The sequence below is a fragment of the Squalius cephalus genome (assembly GCF_949319135.1).
Source record: "Squalius cephalus genome assembly, chromosome: 16".
Classification (NCBI taxonomy): Eukaryota; Metazoa; Chordata; class Actinopteri; order Cypriniformes; family Leuciscidae; genus Squalius; species Squalius cephalus.
In genome coordinates this window covers 27,232,082-27,254,352 of record NC_137137.1, presented here as the reverse complement: position 1 = coordinate 27,254,352, position 22,271 = coordinate 27,232,082, and the positions used below count along the sequence as shown (strand labels likewise).

Genomic DNA, 22,271 nt, shown 5'->3' with positions numbered 1-22,271 from the left:
GTTCTTGTTTTTTTTGTCTTTTTCTTCTTCCTCTTTCTCTAAACTACGTATGTGTATTCTTTGGAGATTGCGTTAACCACTTTCATTCCATATATAAATGTTAATGAGTTTCATTCCATACAAGAAAGTTCTTTACTGAGAATAAAGATGCTGACCTGCATCACTTTTTCATTTTATAACTGTGGCTGTTGTTTCAGGCTTATGGCCGAGACCTGATGGAGGCGCAGGACTGGTGCAGAAAGTACATGCGATCAGGAAATGTGAAGGACCTGACACAGGCCTGGGACCTGTACTACCACGTGTTCCGCAGGATCTCCAAACAGCTGCCACAGGTCTGCCAACAGTGTTTCCTAATGGTGTAGTGCTCAGAATAATCATTAGATCATCTACATCAGCCAGCATATCATTTATCATAAATCATAATCATAAAAAAAAACGTTTTTATTCCAAGGCCCCCCTAGCCTGGCTAACGTCAGACCTCGTCTCATTGAGACGTGGTCTGGGAACCACATTTTAATTTTCTCGTATTTGAGGCGTGGTTTACGAATGCCCAGAGCCATTTATTGGGCGCTACGAATGTCTATCAAATGCGCCTGCACGTAGCTCATAGCCAATTGTTTCAATTATACCAGATGACGTATGTAGAGCGACAGAAATTCGACGAGGAAGAAGACGAAATAAACTTGCGTTCTAAACTACTTAGAACACTATCTAAGGCTGCATCGAAAGGTAACTTCACGTCTGATGCCATGTTGGATCTATAGATATAAACAAACTGCTTCGGTGTGTCGCATAGACGCCGTCATCGTCCCTCCCCTAGCAGCGTGAATAAAATTGCGCTGCGCGCAAGGCAGCATGGGGAAACCCAGGCTAAGGCCCCCCTCCTTTCCAAATCAATACTGCAAGCCAACCCCCTCCCCCCAATATTTTTTATTCACAAAAACATTTTATTCTAGTTATTGCTTACTTTTCAACTCCATGTTATTATTTTTAAACAAAATAAATTCAACATAATTTGAAAAATGTCGCTGCAGACATTCTTTACAGCTGTCATACATCTGTCATACCAAACAAGATCACATAGAGATGTCAAAGGACTGCATACGGATACATTCAGAATTATTAAACGCACCAAATACAAATGAAAAAAAAAAAAATCTGAATGTTTGGAAACTCAGCAATCTGATGGCGGGACAATGTCATCAGTGAACAGTTCCTCTGTCAGAACACGTTTGCGTCTATGTTTGGAGCGTCTGATGCCCATGTGTACATAAACACCACTGATCCTCACAAACTTCTCCAAAACACACTTCTTCGGCGGCATCCATTATAAAACACTCACAGTACATTAATTTTGACAGCTGCGCGAATATATTGAACTGTGTTCATACAGAAATCCGATGCAGAGAGCATCATACATGGTTTGTTTGCGCATCAATAATAACGGACTGGCGCATGTCTAATGTACGACTCCTGTATGTCACTGTAATTGTCTTTACCTTCATTACAATTGTCATCCATCTTTACCCAACTGACGGTGCTGTCCACTGTCACGGAGCAGAGCAAGTGTTTTCAGTTCATTCCTATGGAAGTTGAGCTTCATGCTCACGCATACTTAAATTGAAAATACTCGCTCTGCTCCGTGGCAGTGGACACTTACCGTGAGAGATATAGTTTTCATATTCTCATAGTCTTTAATGAAGCAGTTGGGTGTTTTGAGCCGCAGTTCAACCTGTATTTCACTCAGCACGATGAGAAACGGCTTGGGTTGCTCTGAAACAATTACAGAATACATACAGAATTTAAAAAAAAATTATTTAACATATTAATAATAAAATTAATGAATTATATTAATATATTTAAATTAAATTAAAGTTATCTCGTGGCCCCCCAGGAGGATCACTGAGGCCATCTAGTGGGCAGCGGCCCCCCGGTTGAGAACCACTGCACTAGAGGCATATGTGATGTTGCAGGTGAACTATGGAAAGCGGATTTTCAGAATGAAGACTGGCTTTGATATTACCAGATTTTATATTATATAATATTTTTACCAGATTTTATATATTTATTATATCATTTATATCTAACAGTGTTGATGAGATGTCAGATGTGAAAATTAACCTCTTACTTCTGCCAGCATATAATTATGTTTGTTCATAAAAGTGTTAAAGTGTGAAACATTATTGCATATTGCCTTGTCCACAGCTCACTTCTCTAGAGCTTCAGTACGTCTCACCTAAACTGCTTATGTGTCGTGATCTGGAGTTGGCTGTGCCCGGAACATATGACCCCAATCAGCCAATAATACGTATCCAGTCCATTGCTCCCTCACTGCAGGTTATCACCTCCAAACAGCGGCCACGCAAACTCACCATCATGGGTAAGAGCCAAATAAAAAAATTCAGTTTTGCATAGGCTGTAAATTTGATTAAGACTAGGCGCAAAGAAAATGATCAACAAAAGACACAAATGCACAGTTTTACACCTGATCAGGCTCATGGCTTGCTCTGAGCAATGGCCAACTATACTGTCAGTTGTCTGACAGCATATCTCACCAAACTGCCTGTTTAATATAAGTGAATTTAATTTTTAACATTTCAATGCAAAAATAAAACAAAAAATTAAAGCAAAGTAAAGATACATGAGACATGATGTATGAGGGTTTTTTTTTTTTTTTTTCATACACATGCTGTAATCTTGGTTGTAAATGTGAAGTTGGAGTTGAGTTTGATATGGAGAGACAAAAGTTTTCTCTGTTCTCCTCTGCACCCTGCAGGTAGCAACGGTCATGAGTTCATGTTCCTGCTGAAGGGCCATGAAGATCTACGGCAAGACGAGAGAGTCATGCAGCTTTTTGGCTTAGTGAACACTCTGCTGGCTAATGACCCAGCCTCCTTACGCAAGAATCTAAGGCAAGCCTCTCGCACTCATGCATCAGAGCATCTTAGACAGTGTCATTCTTTAAAACAAATTATATCAGGCAAATAAGACATAGATATTGATCTTCATTGATAATCTCACTTTATGTATTTTCTCTGAAATGGCTTAAAAAGATCATTTTGGTTTTTGATTAGTGGAATCACCAATTGACATTGTCAAGTAGATTCAGAATGTTTGATGCAAGAAGTGTGATACAGTATAAATTAGTAGTCGACCGATTTGCAGTATTATATATCGGCCACCATTTAGCATTTTTAATCACTGGCACATATGCAGACATCTTACTGCCCTTCAGGAAGATGAGATATATATTTTTCAAAAGACATAATAACAATTTACACAGATCATGATGTTCAAAGTTAACATATTAATGTAGTGTGTTGCCTGCTTGAACATAAATGAATGTTCACATTTTGTAATAGTTGTGTAAAAGTCCCTCAATTGTCCTAAGTATGAAAAGCTGGATCTCATCATCAGATAAGCCAATACAGGCTTCAGATAGTGGGCAGCTTCACTATTCATGCACACAATCATTGATCATCGAGGCAGCTGCACACCATAATAAAAGAAACCAAGGCAATGTACATTTTTGAACTGGGTAGTTTGTGTAACTTCAGCTATTATTTGGTCTTGTGGAATATATGTAAACATATGTTATATGAAATGGCTTATTCATGGCACTAAATAAAAGAAAAAAGTATGACCCCATTATTATTTTTTTTAAATGACAAAACAGCTTGCAGATTCTGCAACAAGTATTCAAACTTGTGAGTGCAACTGCATATTTTCACTAAAACATTTTAATAAAAAATCCCACGCAAGGACTTAAGTGAACATCTTTTGCATTGATTCCATGAAGTGGCCAGTTTTAAAAGATTCCCACAAATGAACTGAACTGAATTTACTAATGTTAATGTTTTAAAGGTTTTAATCCGATATGGCATTACAGTCTTTCTCTCACTTTTGGCTGCTCCCTTTAAGGGTCACCACAGTGACCACATAGATCACCCACATATTTATTTGGAACAGGTTGTACACCGGATGTCCTTCCCGACACAACCCAGCACTGGGTGTGCAGTGCACTAACTCATGCAACCCCAGTACTGGGATGCAGTCACACGAACACACACACACACACACACTCCTATGGGGAATTTAGTATGTCCAGTCCACTTGTATTGTGGGGGAAACGAGAGCACCCGGAGGAAACCCATGCTAACACGGAGGGAACATGCAAAATTGCACATAGACTTCTTGCTCAGCTTGTACTCAAATTGAGGACCTTCTTGCTGTGAGGCAACAGTGCTACCCACTGAGCAGAACTGGTATTATCTCCTCAAATATTGGCACCTTTGGAAAATATGAGTAAAACTTGTTCGCTTTTGATTTGTTTTGTTTTTTTCACTATTTATTTATTTATTTATTTTTTAATATATGCTTGCAATCAAAATTATTGAACCCCTTGACAAGACATTCTGGTTTTGTGAACAAAATTGTATGAAAACACTAAGTCACCAGTAAACCATCATATAATGTTTATTCATACACATTTGAGGGAATCTGAGAATGTAAAGTTGAGTTACTGAGTTCAAATGAAAAATAAAAAAATTAATTGGTTCTAAACATAACATATATCAAAAATATTCAACCCCCCAAAAAAGTATTTTTTAGAAAGAATCATTTACTCTTTATAACCTCAAATAAACTGTAGATGTGCCCAATAATAGAGGAGTCGTTATATAAACTTTGTGATGTACTGATTTAATGTGTCGCCTCCAAGAATACAAGAACACCCACTTTCGTCCTCCCAGTCTCCGCCCTCCATGTCCATTTCAAAACATCTGGCTCCCATACATTTATGAATATGTGGGACACATATTCTACATCTTTCTCTTCTTTTTTAACACATAACATTGCATAAGAAGAAAGAAGGGTGCAGCATAGAAATAAACAGTAACAACATGAAGCATGTGCTCCTATATATTGTAAACACGACATGCTGTATGAGCAATCAGTGTTTGACAAATTGGGGCTTGTGAGTCTGTATCATCTTGCCTGGCACTGTCAGTGTTTTGTGGTAACGGCATGTTACATCTATTTTTTAGAGGGTCATGTGGCACCACATAGTCTAGATGGGAAGTGCCCAAAAAGTGAAAGTGAGGAGCATTTATGGGTACAAGTCGGGAACCGGCCTACCTTACATATTTCAAGGGTGCTGAGTCCAAAAAAACTGGTTCCCAAGCGAAATTTTGAGTTTTTTACCTTCTAATTTGCATATCAAAATGGCCGTCAAATTGCCTATCTTGCTCAGTCGTTGGACCATTTTCCCCTAGTTTTTTTGTAAGTAGGCAATCAAGATGAGGAAATTAAGTTTCTAGATCGATAGTCAAGGGTCAGAGCAAAGATATAATGGAGGCTCATTGCCTTTTTTATGTATATATTTATGCAAAATACCAACTTTTAAGGTGAAATTAAGCATTATTTGTGTCATTTTTTAAGGCCGACATACATATTCAATCAATATTACTCTTAAATGTTCCCAGTGTATATATGATATGTGATGTATTCCATATTACATAATAACTAAGAAAAACACCATTGCAAGTTGTCTGAGATTTCATTTTTTATGCAAATTAAGGCGAGACACTACAGGTGAATAGGGTAACATTTTTAACTAGCAGATATCACCATGAAACTTTCACAGTTGATTACCTACATTAAGATGAGAAAAAAATGTATTACAAGTTTTCTGTAATTTAATGTTTAAATATGCAAATTAGGCTATATCTAATCAAATGTGCACTAATTTGCATATATTTAAAACAACGAAATCTGAGTATTGGATAAAGCCAGGTTAAAAATGATTTTTTCATTGTGTTCACATATTAGATGGGAAAAAAAATACAGAGGGATTTATGGATATCTACTTTTGTTATCCTGTAAATCAGAAAATACTGTCAATAGCCTTAAAAAATGATTTTCGCCATGTTTTTTGGAATAAAATGTTATATAAATCAGGCTAGGAATAATATATTTACAAATCCCTCTGTAAATGTCTTCATAATATAACTAGGTACAAGACTGGAAAGTTTGGTGTATAGGTGCTACTGAAGTGGAGCGTCATCCATGTGGTTTCCTTAGTCTGCTTCCGAAGCCTTCACCGGCCCCAAGCAGGAGGACGGCACCGCCCGTCTCCGCCCCTTAGCCGGCCAAAACGCCAGGCTAAGCAGCACTCCTGAGATGGGCAGCTTGGAGTTAGGGCTCAGTTCTTCTCAGGAGCTGGTAGCAGGACCACTCCTTCCCCCGGTGGAGGGCCGGGGGAGAATCTTTTTTCTAAGAACTGATGCCCCTTCCTCCGAGCCCCAAGAGGCCATGGATGGCAGTGTGCGACGCTCTGCCTCGCCACTCTTGTCCCCCTCTGTCACCAGACCTCTGTCAGAGCAGGCCCCCCGTGGAACACTGGTCCTTCCCTGGCCTCCTCTGTCAGGATGCGGCAATGACCGTGCCCCCACACCGGGTCGCTACGCCGCCCACGGCCTTTGCAAGTATGCATTTCCCCCAGTGAGCCTTCTTGCACAGACCCTGTGCAAGCTCAGGGAGGACAGGAAGAAGGTAATTTTGGTTGCCCCTCATTGACACAACCGGACCTGGTTCTCCAAACTAGTCCTCCTCGCGACAGCACCTCCTTGGCCAATCCCTCTGAGGAACGACCTGCTTTCTCAGGGACGGTGCACCCTATGGTACCCTCATCCCGATCTTTGGAACCTTCACGTGTGGCTCCTGGACGGGACGAGGTAGGTTTGAGTACCCAACCACCAGCGGTAGTGGCTACCATCACTTCCGCTAGAGCATCGTCCACGAGACATGCCTACGCGTTGAAGTGGAACCTCTTCGTCACCTGGTGCTCTTCTCGCAGAGAAGACCCCAGAAAATGCCCGATCAGTGTCGTGCTTTCCTTCCTGCAAGAAGGGTTGGGCCGAAGGCAGTCTCCCTCCACCCTGAAAGTGTACGTTGCCGCTCCTCGGCGAAGAAACATATCTGCATGGTGCCAGCATACTTCCTTATATACCCATGAGGTAAGGCGGAGTTACGCAATGCAAATTCCGCAGACCCATGGCATTTCTTTGCCAATGGCTCGTTTTATTTCTCGAAGATGAGAGGCTTTCTAAGCGAAACCCCATTCGTCGTCATGATGTAACGTCTCCGTTCCCTACTCAGGGAACGAGGGTTACATATGTAACCGAGACGTTTTACACCCCCCTCTCAGAAGCCTTGGACATTTGGGACAATGTTTCAAAAAATATTTTCTCTAACCTCAAACCCTTTCTCCCATATTGTATGTAGTAGCAGCAACCATGTGTGGCCCACTATAGTCTTCTATCAAATAGTAGTTTTCATTGGTTCCATGAGAGTGGGGCCAGCCCATAAAAATATCTTAAATTTTAACGTCTAGTCGGTCCACAGTCTAATTCTGCTCTTTTTGGTTTTCAGCTATTGTTTTTGTCTGACTTATATTATGAAGTTTTGTCTGTGGGTCATAATTTGTCATTTTCTTTGCAGTTTCGTCTGAGATGCATCTGAAATCGGTCACAAGTTCACTTGTTCATTATAGTGAATGGCACATGTACTTTATGGAGAAAAGAGAAATGAAATTGAGTGAGCAGCTTAAGATGACGGAATTTGTGTGTGCCAGAAATAACTATTTTACACCTTAAAAAATAATGACGATAATAACTTTATATGATATAATGAAAATAAATAACTTGTTCACTTGTTCTCATATTCATGTCATATTTAATAGATAGTTCATTCATTTTAATAGAATAATAATACAAAAACTACAAAAAAGAATTAACACAATGATATAATTTTATTATTTTTACTTATAAATTTGCCATAAAAAGCAATAAATAGAGCACATAATACATGAAAGCTGTATTCCTTTCAGGGTTATCTGGTTTTGTTTATTTTTAGTTTTCTCCACATGGACTCTGTTTGTGTTTTCACCTTGGTTAGCTTATCTTCATGGTTGTTAATTTGATTCATTACTCAGTTCAGGTGTGTGTTGTGTTCAGGTGTTCATGTCTCATTATCCTCTAACTACTCAGATCAGTTTGTGTTTCGTGTTGAGTCTCGTCTATGTGTAGTTGTGTTTGGATGTACCTCTTTGGAGTACTCTGTTGGAGCATTAAAGCCTAACTTTCGTCGTCGATTCTTTGGTGTTTTTGTTTTCCGTCTTGTTTGTGTTTTGCTTGGGGCTGGTGAATGCTTCGGAAACAGACTAAGGAAACCACATGGATGACGCTCCACTTCAGTAGCACCTATACACCAAACTTTTGTACTTGTACCTAGTTATAGTTATATTATGTTATATTATGAAGACATTTACAGAGGGATTTGTAAATATATTATTCCTAGCCTGATTTATATAACATTTTATTCCCAAAAACATGGCGAAAATCATTTTTTTAAGGCTATTGACAGTATTTTCTGATTTACAGGATAACAAAAGTAGATATCCATAAATCCCTCTGTATTTTTTTTCCCATCTAATATGTGAACACAATGAAAAAATCATTTTTAACCTGGCTTTATCCAATACTCAGATTTCGTTGTTTTAAATATATGCAAATTAGTGCACATTTGATTAGATATAGCCTAATTTGCATATTTAAACATTAAATTACAGAAAACTTGTAATACATTTTGTTTCTCATCTTAATGTAGGTAATCAACTGTGAAAGTTTCATGGTGATATCTGCTAGTTAAAAATGTTACCCTATTCACCTGTAGTGTCTCGCCTTAATTTGCATAAAAAAACTTGCAATGGTGTTTTTCTTAGTTATTATGTAATATGGAATACATCACATATCATATATACACTGGGAACATTTAAGAGTGATATTGATTGAATATGTATGTCGGCCTTAAAAAAATTACACAAATAATGCTTAATTTCACCTTAAAAGTTGGTATTTTGCATATATATACATAAAAAAGGCAGTGAGCCTCCATTATATCTTTGCTCTGACCCTTGACTATCGATCTAGAAACTTAATTTCCTCATCTTGATTGCCTACTTACAAAAAAACTAGGGGAAAATGGCCCAACGACTGAGCAAGATAGGCAATTTAGCGGCCATTTTGATATGCAAATTAGAAGGTAAAAAACTCAAAATTTCGCTTGGGAACCAGTTTTTTTGGACTCAGCACCCTTGAAATATGTAAGGTAGGCCGGTTCCCGACTTGTACCCATAAATGCTCCTCACTTCTTATAGAAGGCCATTTTTCAAAAATCCGTCTAGACTAACAGCACATGGCCTTGCTTGGGGTTCTGGAGAGATCGTGGGCACTGACATGGTAGTGATAGGACCGTCTGATTCAGCTACCTGTAGAAGGTGATGGCGGATCCTTGCATAGGTCTTACTATTTGTAACAAGTCAGTAGGCAGAGGCAGATCCATATGCAACAACTTTCATTAACAAAGGCAGGTAAAAAGAAACTTAGGAATTCTTGAGTGGGTTCGCCGAGCGGAGAGTAAGACCAAGCTGGAAGTAGAGGGCAGGCGGCGAGCAAACAGTATCCAGGGACAGGCAAGAGGTTGAGGCAGGCGGCTGGTAAACAGTATCCAGGGACAGGCAAGAGGTCGAGGCAGGCGGCTGAGGAACAAGGTCAGAATCAGGCAATGGGTTGAGAGGCAGGCTGCAGACAATCAGAGAGGGATTAGGTTAGCGAGGGTCAGTAACACAGGAAGACAAGGTACTCAGAAACGGCTCGGACATGCACACGTAGAGAGGCAATACTTCGCAAGGAGCACTCCGTTAATGAGGCAGATAAAGGCTGAGCAATGAGCACTGATACAGAACAGGTGAAAGGCAATAATTGCACAAATGATGCACACTAATGAGAAGTATGTACTGCACTAGAACTCCGGAGAGGGTGCTCGTGACTGAGAGATGGGGGAACCAGGGAGACTGGACGCCGTAACACTATTAGACTGGATGATGTAGCTTGTTGGGTTTGGCGGACCTTTCCATAAACTGTAACCAGTTTGTCAAACCCACAGGTCGTCTCCATCCTTACTGTCTTCCCAGGCTCCAGAGGTGAAAGGTGTCTGGCCGATTTGTCATGGCTGATCTTTCCTTTTTGTCTAAGTGTGAAAAAAGCAGCCTGAACATCAGTCTCAACTCTCAGCATGAACTGGGATGGCACCGTGGAGATCAGAGTCCTGGTGAGTCTTGACAGTAAACGTTGCGTTGGAGAAGGCATGCCATCCTTGGGCGTGTTGCGCAGGTTGAGCAAGGCTCTTGAATTTTCTACTTGAAAGTGATGTTGTGATGTTGCACTGTCAGTCATCAGTTGGTGGGGAATCCCATGTACAGAGAATTGTACTTTAATTGCTTAAATTGAATGATCACAGAGAAAAATATCAGATGCTGTGACGGACCATGGACTGTCTGGTGCTGCTTTAGAGCATTGCACGGAGCACATCTGGAAACGTACACTGTAGGCTAGAACATGGTTTCATGTGCCCTTTGCTTTAGTGGACTGAATGCCAGGATGACCTTGATGAAGCTGTGGCAAGAAAGTATTTCTGGAGAGAGTGAGGGAATACATATCTCTGACCATGCAGAATCAATCCATTATCCATCTCAATTCATCTCTCATAGCGTAAAACAGGTGGATGTCATGTGGAACTTCCTTGTATGAGCCAGGCCACCCAGTAAGAATTGTGTCCACAAGGTGTTTGCAAACAGCATCTGCCTGGGTGCTTTGCCTTTGTTCCTCAATCCTTCTAGATGGAAAGAGCAACCACAACATACAGTTCACATTCATATAGATCACATTCAGAAGGTAGCAGTAAAGCTTGAGCATCATTTGCTGGATGCGCACCAACGCTGGGGCTTTCTCAGTATGGTTATAAGTGGCTGATGATCCGTCTCCACAGTCACTGGACGGCCATAGATATAATCATGGAATTTATACAGGCAAAGACTAGTCCCAAGAGTTATTTCTCAATCTGTGCATAGTGTGCTTCAGTATCAGTGAGAGCTCTTGATGGGAATGCACAGGCATGCCATCCTGAACACAGACTGCAGCGAGACCGTGCTGCGAAGCACCAGCAGACAATATCACTGGCTTGTGCACATAAAAATACTGTAGGACAGGTGGGCTTATCAGATGTAATTTGTGCTTGTCCACAGTAGCAATGTTGTTGTCCCACACCATTCCGCATCTTGACGCAGAGGCTGACGGAGGAGAGATGTTATCTCACTTTAACAAAGTGTGAATTTTGAGAGATAATTGGTCATGCCATGAAACCTCTGCAAACCATGTTTGCCCTCTGGGGCAGGCATCTGGCGGATGGCCTTGGTTTTGTTTGGGTCGGGCTTGACACCTTTTTATCCCTAAAGCTTCATCTTGTCAGGTTCTGCTGCATATTGATGGCTCTGACACACATTTAAGAGGTTTGTTGTGTTCCTCTACAGAAGAGACCCAGATCAAGATGTCATCTATGACTATTTCATGTGGCTGTCCAGAAAAGAGCTGTCCTATGCATCTCTGAATAACTTCACTTCCAGTTGAAATCCCGTATGGTATTCGTAAAAATTTGTATCTTCCGAATGAGGTCATAAATGTTGTGAGTTTCAATGACTACACGTCCAGTGGGATTTGCCAGAATCCACATCTTGCATCTAGAACGCTAAATGAAGACCTTTCCCTGTGGCATATCAGCGATCACTTGCTCTACAGTCTTTAATGGGTGATGAGGCCTCAAGAGAGCCTTGTTAAGATGCACAGGGTCAATGTATATGCGTACTGGACCAGACTGTAGCTGCCATGGCAGACACCCAAGGAGTAGCTTCCTCCACTGCCGAAGTAATTCCTAGTCTGGCCATCTTTTCCAACTCTTGGGCAACTTTCATGTCTATTTTCATATCTATTAGTGGTCCTCACTTTCCACTTAATTTATGATTTAATTGAATTCTTTCATCAGGTTTTTGCATCATGATATTCTGTCTTTGCATGTCTGTTTATTATCATGTTCTGTTCCGGCAAGCAAATCTCATAAAATTTCTTAACACATAACACATCAGGATCCTCTTTGTCCTCAACCACTTTCATCTTCCCAGTCTCTTCCCCCCATGTCCATTTCAAAATGTCTGGCTCCCATACATCAGAATCAGAATGAGCTTTATTTGCCAAGTATATTTACACACAAGGAATTTGTCTTGGTGACAGGAGCTTCCAGTGCTAAAGAAAGTACAGACATAGTGCAGACTAACATAATAGTGCAGGCATACATAGGAATTACACAGTAGAAATAAAATTTAAAAAAAATAATATACAAAACAAAAATAATGCAATATAATAGAGCAATTTAAGGTTGGGCAGGGGGAACCAATAATCTTCCATCCTACATCTATGAATTTGTACATATTCTAATTTAAACAAATTGCCATAATGTCATGATCCTTTAGTGAATTTATGATGCTCGTCGCATGGTCAAAATTTTCACTAACTACAGCAGCAAAGCACCCCTATAACAAGACTGATCCACCTCCGTGTTTGACCTTGGGGATGGTTTTCTTCTCGTCATAAGCCATTCCTTTTTTTGTGCCAGGCATATTTCTTTATCTTTGGGTCCAAAAAGTTTTAGTTTGGTCTCGTCACTCTAGTCCTCAAGAACATGTGAGGGCACACTACAGCTTAACATATAGAAGTGCCGGTACTGCCTACCAGTGCGTACTGGTTAGCCAGAGCACTGAAAATGATGCTGCCAACTGTGTCTCTAGGAACTTTTAATGTCTTGGAATGTTCTTATAGCCTTTTTGACAACTTTTCTCTTAGCTTTTGTGAGAGCTCTTTTGTCTTGGCCATATTTGCTACTCAACTTCAGCACTAAATTTAAACAAAAAGTATGCATGTGTCACAACTTAAAGCTGCCGTCCGTAGTTTTTCCTTTTTTTCGCCATCTCTGTTCAAAATCTGCAATTGCAGTTATTCGCGGAATTATCAACTTTATGTGGGTTGTGCCTCGGCACGGCACTGCACGGATGAATCCAATGTTTTGAGGAGAATGTGCGGCTGTCAGTCACCGCGCCGGTGTAGATACTGTCATTCGGAATCACAGATTCTAATTTTTGGAAGTATGACCAACATAAGAATTTTCACCAGAAAATGTCATCTGAACAAGTAAATAACATCCACTTTTGTTCTGACCAACTAAGGGAAAAAAAAGCATTGCAGTAAATTGCCTGATTAAATCATGGCTATAAAAAAGGCTATAAATCTCCACCTCCAACATCCTCACACACAATATAGCTTGAATTTCCCGCGGAAATCCACCAGTACCACTGGAATTAAAAACATTATTACAAGCTTACCGTTTTGAATCGAGCTAAGGCAAGTAGATAGTTTTGAACACTGGCTGGTTATGTACTTGCTCAATTTATTTTGGATCATTTTTAACCCAAAAACGTTACGGAATGCAGCTTTAAGAGTTGTTATATTAAAGGCCCAGTAGGGTTGCTCAATTATGGAAGAAATCATAATCACGATTATTTTGGTCAGTATTGAAATCACGATTATGTAACACGATTATTTCACATGACTTTGGGAATGTGTTGTATTTATTAAAAAGACACGGTAACACTTTACAATAAAGTTAATTAGTTAACATTAGTTAATGTATTAACTAACATGAACTAACAATGAGAAATACATTTGTTACAGTATTTATTATTATTTTTTATGTTAGTTAATAAAAATACAGCTGTTCATTGTTTGTTCATGTTAGTTCACAGTGCATTAACTAATGTTAACAAATACAACCTTTGATTTTAATAACGTATTAGTAAATGGTGAAATTAATATTAAAGGGTTAGTTCACCCAAAAATGAAAATTCTGTCAGTAATTACTCACCCTCATGTTGTTCCAACCCCGTAAGACCTTCGTTCATCTTCGGAACACAAATTAAGATATTTTTGATTAAATCTGAGAGTTGTCTAACTCCTCCATAGGCTTCTAAGGGACCGAAACTTGCTGGCCCAGAAAATGTATTAAAGACATCGTTAATATAGTCCAAGTGACTCCAGTGGCTCAATCTTAAGTTTATAAAGCGACGAGAATACTTTTTGTGTGCAAAAACAAACAAAAATAACGACTTTATTCCACTTTTCATTTCCTTCTCTCTGGGCCTCGGGTCTTTGCACGTAGTGTTTAAGCGTAGCGCATCTGTGTTGCACGTCACCACGTAGGCTCACTATTGGCCGACGCTGGTCATGTGTGATACGTGGTGACGTGCAACACAGACGCGCTACGCTTAAACACTACGTGCAAAGACCCGAGGCCCAGAGAGAAGGAAATGAAAAGTGGAATAAAGTCGTTATTTTTGTTTGTTTTTGCGCACAAAAAGTATTCTCGTCGCTTTATAAACTTAAGATTGAGCCACTGGAGTCACTTGGACTATATTAACGATGTCTTTAATACATTTTCTGGGCCAGCAAGTTTCGGTCCCTTATAAGCCTATGGAGGAGTTAGACAACTCTCAAATTTAATCAAAAATATCTTAATTTGTGTTCCGAAGATGAACAAAGGTCTTACGGGGTTGGAAAAACATGAGGGTGAGTAATTACTGACAGAATTTTCATTTTTGGGTGAACTATCCCTTTAACTAAGATTAATAAATGCTGTAGAAGTATTGTTCATTATTAGTTAATGTTAACTAAGGTAGTTAACTAATACTAATTAATGAACCTTATTGTAAAGTGTTACCAAAGACACCTTTCAACAATTCTTAAAGGGCACCTATTATGACTCTTTTCACAAGATGTAAAATAAGTCTCTGATGTCCCCAGAGTATGTATGTGAAGTTTTAGCTCAAAATACCCAACAGATCATTTTTTACAGCATGTTTAAATTGTAATTTTTTGGGGCTCAGAAAAACGCGCTGTTTTAGTGTGTGCCCTTTAAATGCAAATTAACTGCTGCTGCACGACACAGGGGGCGGAGCTTCATGAGCTCGCGCTACAGAGCCAGGACAATCTCATCTGATAATATCAGAACAGAAACTCTCAGTTGCGGTGTTCATTTCGACTCGGAGTCGGACAATAATGCCCACAGAGCCAGAGAATATATGCTGTATGGACATAGAACAGGTATAGTTTAGTTTAATTATGGTTATAACTTATTTGTCATCTGCTTTTATCCACTAATACAAGCTGTAGCAAAACCCGTCCGAATGATGACCAAAATATACTGACGAGTTCAGTGAAGTTTATTGTACATCACACAAAAGATGAGCGTTAGTTTTACTCCAGAGAATCTCTGTAAGAGCTGAATAAACATAGTATAAGAAGTGTGCATTAAAGTCTTATCCATAAACTCTCTCTCTCTCTCTCTCTCCCTTTCATTATCAACAACATACACAGCGAAGTACACAAAACACTCTTACAACTAACAGTAAACAAATATACACACCTTTTCAGTGGGTGCTAAATAAACTGGTAAACCTTATATCCGTAAAATGACTCGAAGAGCTGTCATAAAGAGCGCGCTCGCACTTTCATTTCTTCCGTGTCCAGTCACGTTAGGCCTGTCGCTCCGGAGAGTGTAAGCTTGATTACAAACAGTACAGATCCATCCTTGACTAACAACGGGAGTAAATGAAGACTGCTTTGTTCATTCTTACATCCATCAACAACACACCTCAGTCGCTTTGGAGACATTCTTGTCTACAGCTGCTCAAGCGTCGAACAATGGCGGACTCTGTGTCCAGCTCCCTCAGGGCGGGTCTAGGCTCAAACTGAAGTGTCACTCAACAGTCGTGGGAGGGGCCTGCTCAATTCTACGTCACATTACGCTGAATCTGAGAACAGCTCATTCTGAGACAGTGCTTATGATTTATTGAGATTGTAAAAAAAACACTGGGTGGATTTTTATCATTTTAGGGTGGTTTTGCTCACACACTGCCAACACACATTTATGTTCAAACACCATGTAAAAGTGAATTTTGCATAATAGGTGCCCTTTAAAAAATCTAAATTTGAACATTGTACTTTTTGAACTATTAAAAAAATAATATAACAGATAATACTTCAATGAGTATTTTAATAATTCCCGCAGGTCTACCACTTATAATGCAGGAAATTCCCCCACAAACATTGATTCACTTTAGCATGTAGATTGTATGAGTAGCCTAAATTAATCCACACAGATTATAAAATCAAATCAATAATTTTTAAACTTTCTCCAAGACGCAATTTCACAAATCGCGTAAGTGTTCAGAGGTGCTGCGTCTTCTCTCTCTATGTCTCTCAAAATGTGTTGGACAAGGCAAGCGTCGAAACTACACATTCGCGTTTAGGAGTCGGGACATGATGGAATTGTCACTTGCACAATCGGGCCAGCATTGCATCATAACTAAAGTTTATCATTTTCACTTCTTTTTAAGTTTTATCAGTTTAAACATTCAAGCTGAGAGAGTTTATGGCATCGGGAGGGGAGGATGTGCGCGTGCGCGCGTCATTCAGAACACAAGACAAAATTGGAGCGTTCTTTCAAAACAGAACATGGCAAAATAATCGTTTTTACTCGATTGTACTAATTTGGTGATCGTCGGGAGCAAAAATCGAAATCGAAATTCAATTAATTGCACAGCCCAAGGCCCAGGTGTACTTTTAATTTCTGCATCTGGACACGTCTCGCTTGCAGTCGTGTCCGCACAGCTTTCAAAGTACACTCAACCATGGATGAACGCGGATGGCCAACTTCGACACATGCGCAGTACTTTTGTTGTTACTCTTCTGTCTCTTCTGTGTTTCTTGCACATGCACTGTTGTACACGCACCATTCTGTGCGGTTTCAAAAATTTGGCTGCTCGCGGACGGGATGTGCGGACGTCCACGAACCCTCCTGATTATGAAAATTATGTCACGCGGATGGCCGAAGTATACTTTGGGATGAAGTGTCGACTTCCCAAGAGCTTAATTGAAATTTTCTTACCATTTTTAATCCATAATAGCATGTACCCTAACAGGTTGTCTAGGACCTTTGATTGAAAAATAGCCCCACAAAATCAAAGATCCACCACCATGCTTCACTGTGGGGTTGAGGTACTTTTCTACATGGCTATCTTTCTGTGTACAACAAAGCATCTCCAAAAAACTCTATTTTGGATCTGTTTTTAAATACTGTAGATGTTGTGATTTTTTTTTAATTTTTTTTTTTATAGCCATTTCCTAATTTGTGCAGCCTTTCATCTTATAAATCATCTTCTCAGGTCTTTCCCATAGTGATGACTAAAGGAATTTGGCCTATTTATCGGCTTATATTTATTCCCCTGTAAAACAGGAAATCATTTTACAAGAACATAAAAACATACATTATAAATGAAAACATACTTCAGATTTTTACTCATAAGAATTTCTAGGGGTGCCAATAATTGTAGCACAAATTTAGGGGAAACATCATTTCACATTTATTTGTTCTTGGATTTTTTGTCTAAAAGGGCAAACTTTCATAGCCCTTTATTTACCAAGAGTGCTTATATATGTGGATGACTCTATACAATGCTCATAGTCACTAGTCAGAGTATGAACTCACTTGTCAAGCGTAGTCTATTTGCATTGCTTTTTCAAAACTAATTAAAAAACATCACCCAGCCCTATAGGTAGGTTATGATGATATAATGCTCATGTTTCCTCTAATGAATGTGTCTTTTAACAGTATTCAGCGCTATGCTGTGATCCCACTTTCCACCAACTCTGGTCTGATCGGCTGGGTTCCTCACTGTGACACGCTGCATGCACTGATTCGAGACTACCGAGAGAAGAAGAAGATCCTACTCAACATTGAACACCGCATTATGCTTAGGGTAACACGTCTTAAGCATAACAAATACAGCTTCCTTATGTGACACCACATTTATTTGTGATAAAGCCCCTTTTCTTTACAAAATAAAAAATTTTGCGCTATTTGAAGCACCTATATAAAATGTATGTGCCATAGTAAAATATTGTGTTCGACATCGGTAACCATTTTGAAGAGCTAAACCTTTTTTTTTTTTTTAAATCCTTAGATGGAAACAACCTTAGATGGCTAGTGAGGTATGAAATAAAATAAACAAGTCATGAAGTACACACTTTTATCCAAACAAACTGGGGGCAATTATTACAGGGACAATTCCCTGTGAAGTAATGTGGAGTTACATTCTTTAAATGAGGACATAAGTGCTAACTCTTGGCTAGAGCCAACATGCTTTCTGGTTACAAACCATGAGCTTTAGACACTATGCCACTCTGTAAATTGGACCAAATAAAAGGGCTGCATTATGCGGATAAGGCAGGAAGAAGTAAAGAACTGAAGAAGTAAAACTGATCTCCGAAATTACTTAACAACTTCATTGAATAACTAAAACTGTGTAATTTATGTTAGATGGCCCCTGACTATGATCACTTGACTCTCATGGAGAAGGTGGAGGTGTTTGAGCATGCCGTGAACAATACAGCAGGAGACGACCTGGCCAAACTGCTCTGGCTTAAGAGTCCCAGTTCAGAGGTTCGCATTCATTATCTTCTCTCCTTCTCATCAAAAAACTGTTGTGTTGTATATTAGGCATGTTGTCATATTAGCTGTGATCAGAGTCCGTTCCAGTCACTTCATACTAAACTCTTTCTGCAGCCCCTCTACACTGTGACATGTGGCAAGATTTTAGTACAGATATATTTTCACTGCATGTTTTGATCCATGACTGCTTAGGGCACCTACACTAGAACATTACTGAGCGTCTGATGGGAAGGAATGTATAAGCACTTTTAAAGCAGGAATTAGGGGTGTGAGATATTGACAAAAAATACTTTATCTCAATATTTTCTGAGATTTTGTATGATAATATCGATAATTAGGCAATATTTTGCTGAGTGTGTTTTTGTGCTAATTGTGGACAGCTTACTCCCAAAAGCTTTTCATATTCTTCATATTTTGTGTGGTGGTTTGTTTACAGCAGTGAAAGAAATGAACTTTTCCACTACGTACACCCTAAAACCGATTTCCAGGGGATTTTTACCTTTATAATGGCAATTTTTATTAGATGTATGCATCATCTATTATGTCAAATTCTTGCATTTAATCATTAAATTCAATTGGAATAATAAGGATCTATAGGATGTTACCAATGAAATGAAATCAGTGTGAACAAAATCCACTTTTCCTGCTTCTGTGCCACTTCTGCAGTGCATCTAAGGCACCATTTAGATGTATTTACATTGCAAGTTTAAAAATAAGTTTGAATAAATTGGGTTGGTTAAAAAAAAAAAGTACTAGCCAATGGCCATTCTTTTGCCAATGTATCTGTAGAGGGTTGCACTACTGAATAGAGCAATGACTTGATGAAGTGCCCTGGAATATACATGCAGTGACCATGCAGGGAAGTAAATTGCCTGAAATCTGTCAAAAACATGTCTGGGTCATATTACACCCCCAAAATATGAAATAGAAATTAGGAAATATCTATAAATTGTGCATAAACAACATGAAGCCTATTTTAGTACCAGTTGTAAGCATTTAATTGTATTACAATTAAATGTAATACAGAAAATTTGTATTGTGAAAAAATGTGCCGTGTCCAGCTATGATTATTTTAATGTATTTAACGTATTACAATAGTGAAAATGAGATTTATTTTATGTAACATTAGGATTTACTTACTATTTGTAAAATATAGTTAAGTTTTGTTTGATTTTTGTGTGAAATTGGACCTACAGTAGGCATTTCATGGTGAGTGGTGAAAATTATGAAAATAAACAAGGATATCTGAAATGTTGCTGTTGTTTTTTTCACAAATAAAGGGAATAGTTAAACTGTGTGCAGATTTTCCTCGTTTATTTTCATATGTTTTGTTTTGATCTTGCACCTCTTGGAGATAATTTGGATGTGCATACTTTTTCCCTCCTTCTAGTAGTGAAATTTATGCCATTGTAGATACCATTGTATCTACAAGATACTATCAATTATTTATGCATTATTGTATTATTTTAATTTACAAAATGAAAAATGGGTTTACATAGCTTCCTCTTTATACAGGTTTGGTTCGACAGGAGGACCAACTACACCCGTTCACTAGCTGTCATGTCCATGGTTGGTTATATCTTAGGGCTTGGGGACAGGTACAAACTGAACAAAAATTATTGCATTTTATCAGCATTTATCACAGTAGTTTATTCATTATTTATTATATTATGAATAATCTTTTTTCCCTCCAACCACAGACATCCTTCCAATCTAATGTTGGACAGGCTCAGTGGAAAGATACTGCATATCGATTTTGGGGATTGTTTTGAGGTAGTTTTTCTTAGAAACTACAACAAATAACCAATATACAGTAGTTTTGTTCGTTCATAACTGAAATGTTGTTTTATGTTGTTTATTTTAAGGTTGCAATGACCAGAGAAAAATTCCCTGAGAAAATACCTTTCAGATTAACCCGGATGTTGACCAATGCCATGGAGGTAAGATGGTCATTTTTATGTGAGTGTATTTGGAGTGTTAAAGCTCTAAAAGCTTTTTCACCTTGTCTTTACTAGCTACTTTTCATGCCTGTAAATTTTTATCAAAATCACTTTAAAATTAATTCAGCACTAATTTTGTTCTGTTCTTTAATCAGAAGGGTTTAAATTCTTTGTACATAGACAAGCATATCCAGACCACTATACGCGATTCTACGATTACTCATTTAAAGTCAGTGTTTATTGCTGCAAATGAGGGAGCATAGAACTTTTACACCTCAATTACAAGCTGAGGTACCAAAACTCCACACCAAACTATGCATTAAAAAACATATGGCACAAATTTATGATCATATAAGAGTCATAGAAGCAGATATGTTATAATTATTTTACATGAAATATAAGCAGGGCACACCTGAAGCTCTACCTAAAATTCCCTAAAGTAATTCTCCTTCTCTCCACGACAGCAATCACACCAAATATAACCATTGACTCTAATGAGGGGGGAAAAGGCTACACTGGTTGCACTGTTTGTTTTTGCTTGCAGCCTTCAAGGACAACTAATAGAAAACAGGTTCTCTTGTCATTATTTTGTGGTACATTTAATTTAGACTGCAAACACATTCACAACTAAGGCAAAATACAATTTCATTTACCGTGATGTTGGAGATTCAGCAGTTGCCATTATACAGCGGTACATAAAACACAGATATTCTAGTATTTTATCAAAAGATGGGGCCCTTTTTTAACTATCTAGTCTAAAGCGCATGGCATAAGCGCACTTAGGGCGTGTCCAAATCCATTTTTTCTAGTTTAACGATGGGAAAAATGGTTGGCGTGCCCAGCGCTTGGTCTAAAAGGGTTGTCCCTATTCTCTTAATGAGTAATGGGTGTGTTTTGGACGTAATGTGCAATAAACCAATCAGAGTCTCATCTTCCATTCCCTTTAAAAGCCAGTTGCGCTTGCGCCATGGTGGATTGCTTTTTACATGCCGGAATTTGCAACCATCTACGGGACAAGCTGGATTCCACCATATCTTTATGTACACAATATTAATATTTTACATTGTAATCCTTTTATTTATAATAATAATACATTTATTTTATATAGCGCCTTTCAGAAAACTCAAGGTCACTTTACAATAAAGTACAAATAAACATGACATAGAAACGATACAAATAAACTGAGATGAATAACATAATAGATAGAGGTACAGATACATAAAAATAAGATCATAAAGTCAGGGAAACAAGTAGCAAAAAGATATGTTTTAAGGTGGGTTTTGAAATCGTGTAATGATGAAAGGTCGCGGATGTGTTGGGGGAATAGAATTCCAAAGAGTTGGGGCAGCGGTACAAAAAGCCCTTCCACCAAATGATGATAGTTTGTGCCAATGGATCATCAACAGACCGTTATCGGAAGATCTAAGTGTACAAACTGGGGAATAGGTATGGATGAGATCAGAAATATAGTTAGGGGCAAGACCATGAAGTGCTTTGAATGTGATAAGGAGTATCTTGTAATGAATACGAAAGCGAACGGATAGACCGTAAAGTCTGTGTAAATTCGGAGTATTGTGGGAAGATTTCTTTGTGTATGTGAGGACCCTAGCTGCGGAGTTCTGAATATACTGGATCTTATTTATTGATGAATTGGGTAAGCCATAGAAAAGAGAATTGCAGTAGTCAAGCCATGAAGTGATGAAAGCGTGAATATTCAGAAATGGTCGTAAGTGCGCGATATTACGAAGGTGAAAGAAGGCAGACTTAGTGAGCGCTGAGAAGTGTGGAAGGAAGGAAAGAGGAATCAAAGATTATACCAAG

The 22,271-nt window shown here is 38.8% G+C and overlaps 1 protein-coding gene across 1 annotated transcript in view; it reads left to right on the top strand.

Annotated features, from left to right (window-relative positions):
• mtor (mechanistic target of rapamycin kinase) overlaps positions 1 to 22,271 on the top strand; it is a 398,131-nt gene that overhangs the window by 344,461 nt on the left and 31,399 nt on the right. The window contains exons 45-52 of the mRNA XM_079897701.1: positions 198 to 332; positions 2,206 to 2,380; positions 2,777 to 2,912; positions 17,671 to 17,818; positions 18,379 to 18,501; positions 20,026 to 20,108; positions 20,211 to 20,283; positions 20,376 to 20,450. Of these exons, the coding sequence (XP_079753827.1) occupies positions 198 to 332; positions 2,206 to 2,380; positions 2,777 to 2,912; positions 17,671 to 17,818; positions 18,379 to 18,501; positions 20,026 to 20,108; positions 20,211 to 20,283; positions 20,376 to 20,450 (948 nt within the window). The remainder of the gene's footprint in view (positions 1 to 197; positions 333 to 2,205; positions 2,381 to 2,776; positions 2,913 to 17,670; positions 17,819 to 18,378; positions 18,502 to 20,025; positions 20,109 to 20,210; positions 20,284 to 20,375; positions 20,451 to 22,271) is intronic.